The sequence below is a fragment of the Phyllostomus discolor genome, chromosome 7, assembly GCF_004126475.2.
Source record: "Phyllostomus discolor isolate MPI-MPIP mPhyDis1 chromosome 7, mPhyDis1.pri.v3, whole genome shotgun sequence".
Classification (NCBI taxonomy): Eukaryota; Metazoa; Chordata; class Mammalia; order Chiroptera; family Phyllostomidae; genus Phyllostomus; species Phyllostomus discolor.
Window position 1 is genome coordinate 106,277,439 of NC_040909.2, and position 1,957 is coordinate 106,279,395.

Sequence of the window (1,957 nt, forward strand, 5' to 3'; positions counted from 1 at the left end):
ACAATTAAAAAACTCAAAATATATAAAACAAAATAAAAAATTAAAAAATATTATAGTGAATTAAAAGAAGCCATCAGCATCCATGTACCTGCAGAATCCAATGGTCCTATCCTTTTTTTTTTCTTCTTGGGAGCAAATGGTGAAATTTAAAGTCTAGGAAATTATTAGTGCAAAACAAGCAGACTGCTGTTATCTCACTGACAGTCTAGAAGAGTAAATTTTTAAGTAAAAAAGAAAAAATTCAACAGAGTCTTTTGTGACTTACTTCACTTATATGATTAAACTAACTACCTCCATAATACATTAATTGTATGAGCTTTTGGTTTTAGATTCCATTCTAATTTCTTCAGCAGTCCAGATCTTCCACAACCAAGTTATTTTTCAGCTTTTAAATAATAAAGCAAAGAGAATTAAATCACAGTTAAATCCAGGGTATGTTGGACAGCAAGGCCATTTAATAAAAGTATTTGATATTGACCCTCTGTCCTCCTGTTGGACAGAGAGTCACGTATTCCACTTGGCTGCCGACCACAACCCTGAGATGTGATGGTGAAAGTTAGAGTGAACAGATTTGGCGATATTGGGTGCCTGGTCACCGGGGCAACTTTTAACTCTGGCAAAGGGGATATTGTCCTCATTAACGACCCCTTCACTGACCTCAACTACATGGTCTGCATGTTCCAGTATGATTCTACTCATGGCAAATTCAAAGGCACCATCCAGGCTAAGAACAGGAAGCTTATCATCAATGGGAAATCCATCTCCAAATTCCAGGAGGGAAATCCCACCATCAAATGGGGTGATGCTGGTGCTGAATATGCTGTGGAGCCCCCTGGTATCTCCACTACCTTGAAGAAGTTTGGGGCTCATTGAAGGGTGGAGCCAAGAGGTCATCACCTCTGCACCTTCTGCAGGTGCCCCCATGTTTGTGATGGGTGTGAACCATGACAAGTATGACAAATCCCTCAAGATTATCATCAATGCCTCCTGCACTACCAACTGCCTGACCCCAGCCAAAGGCATCCATGATAACTTTGCCATCATGGAGAGACCCATGACCACAGTGCATGCCATTACTGCCACCCAGAAGACCATGGATGGCACCTCTGGGAAGCTGGGGAGTGCTGGCCAAGGGGCTTCCCAGAACATCATCCTTGCTCCAACTGGTGCTGCCAAGGCCATGAGCAAGGTCATCCCTGAGCTGAATGGGAAACTCACTGGCATGGTCTTCCATGTTCCCATCCTCAATTTGTCAGCTGTGGATCTGATTTGCCATCTGGAGAAAGCTGACAAACACGATGACATCGAGAAGGTAGTGAAGCAGGCATCAGAAGGCCCCTCAAGGGCATCCTGGGCTGTACTGAGGACCAGATTGTCTCCTGCAACTTTAACAGTGACACCCAGTCCTCCACCTTCAATACTGCTGCTGACATTGCCCTCAATGACCACTTCATCAAGTTCATTTCTTAGTATGACAAAGGAGTAAGAGCCTCCCGGACCGCCAATCTCAGCGAGAGGGACAGAGGCCCTCAGCTGCTGGGGAGTCCTTGCCCCAAATCAGTCTCCCAGCACTCTGAGAATCTCCTGACCTCCACCGTTTCCATCCCAGACTCCCTGAAGAAGGGGAGGAGCTTAGGGAGCCCTGCCTTGTTGAGCACAATCAACTTCAGTGGGTAAACTTCACTGTACCCAGAAAAAAAATTGATATTTATTATTGCTTGGAATACATACCCTGTAGTTTGGAGAGTCTGAGTCATATACAAACTCCACAGGTTCCTCTCTTGATCATTATCAGCAAAAATGCATCAGGTGTTTTCCCCCAACAGCATCAGAGGAGATCACAGGCTCTGCACTCTGTCATTGTTATAGCCCTTCCAATATAGCCAGAGGAACCAGGGTAGTGCCCTCCAAGCTTTGGTTTCTTATTTCCTTGGAGAACGCAGGATTACTGACTATA

General features: G+C 44.7%; 1 protein-coding gene across 1 annotated transcript; it reads left to right on the plus strand.

Moving 5' to 3' along the window:
- The first annotated feature begins 546 nt into the window (after positions 1-546).
- LOC114514695 (glyceraldehyde-3-phosphate dehydrogenase-like) lies at positions 547-1,486 on the plus strand. Its single transcript, XM_028533927.2, is given in 2 exon segments — positions 547-869; positions 871-1,486. Coding segments are annotated over 2 exon segments (939 nt in total).
- The last annotated feature ends 471 nt before the right edge of the window (positions 1,487-1,957 follow it).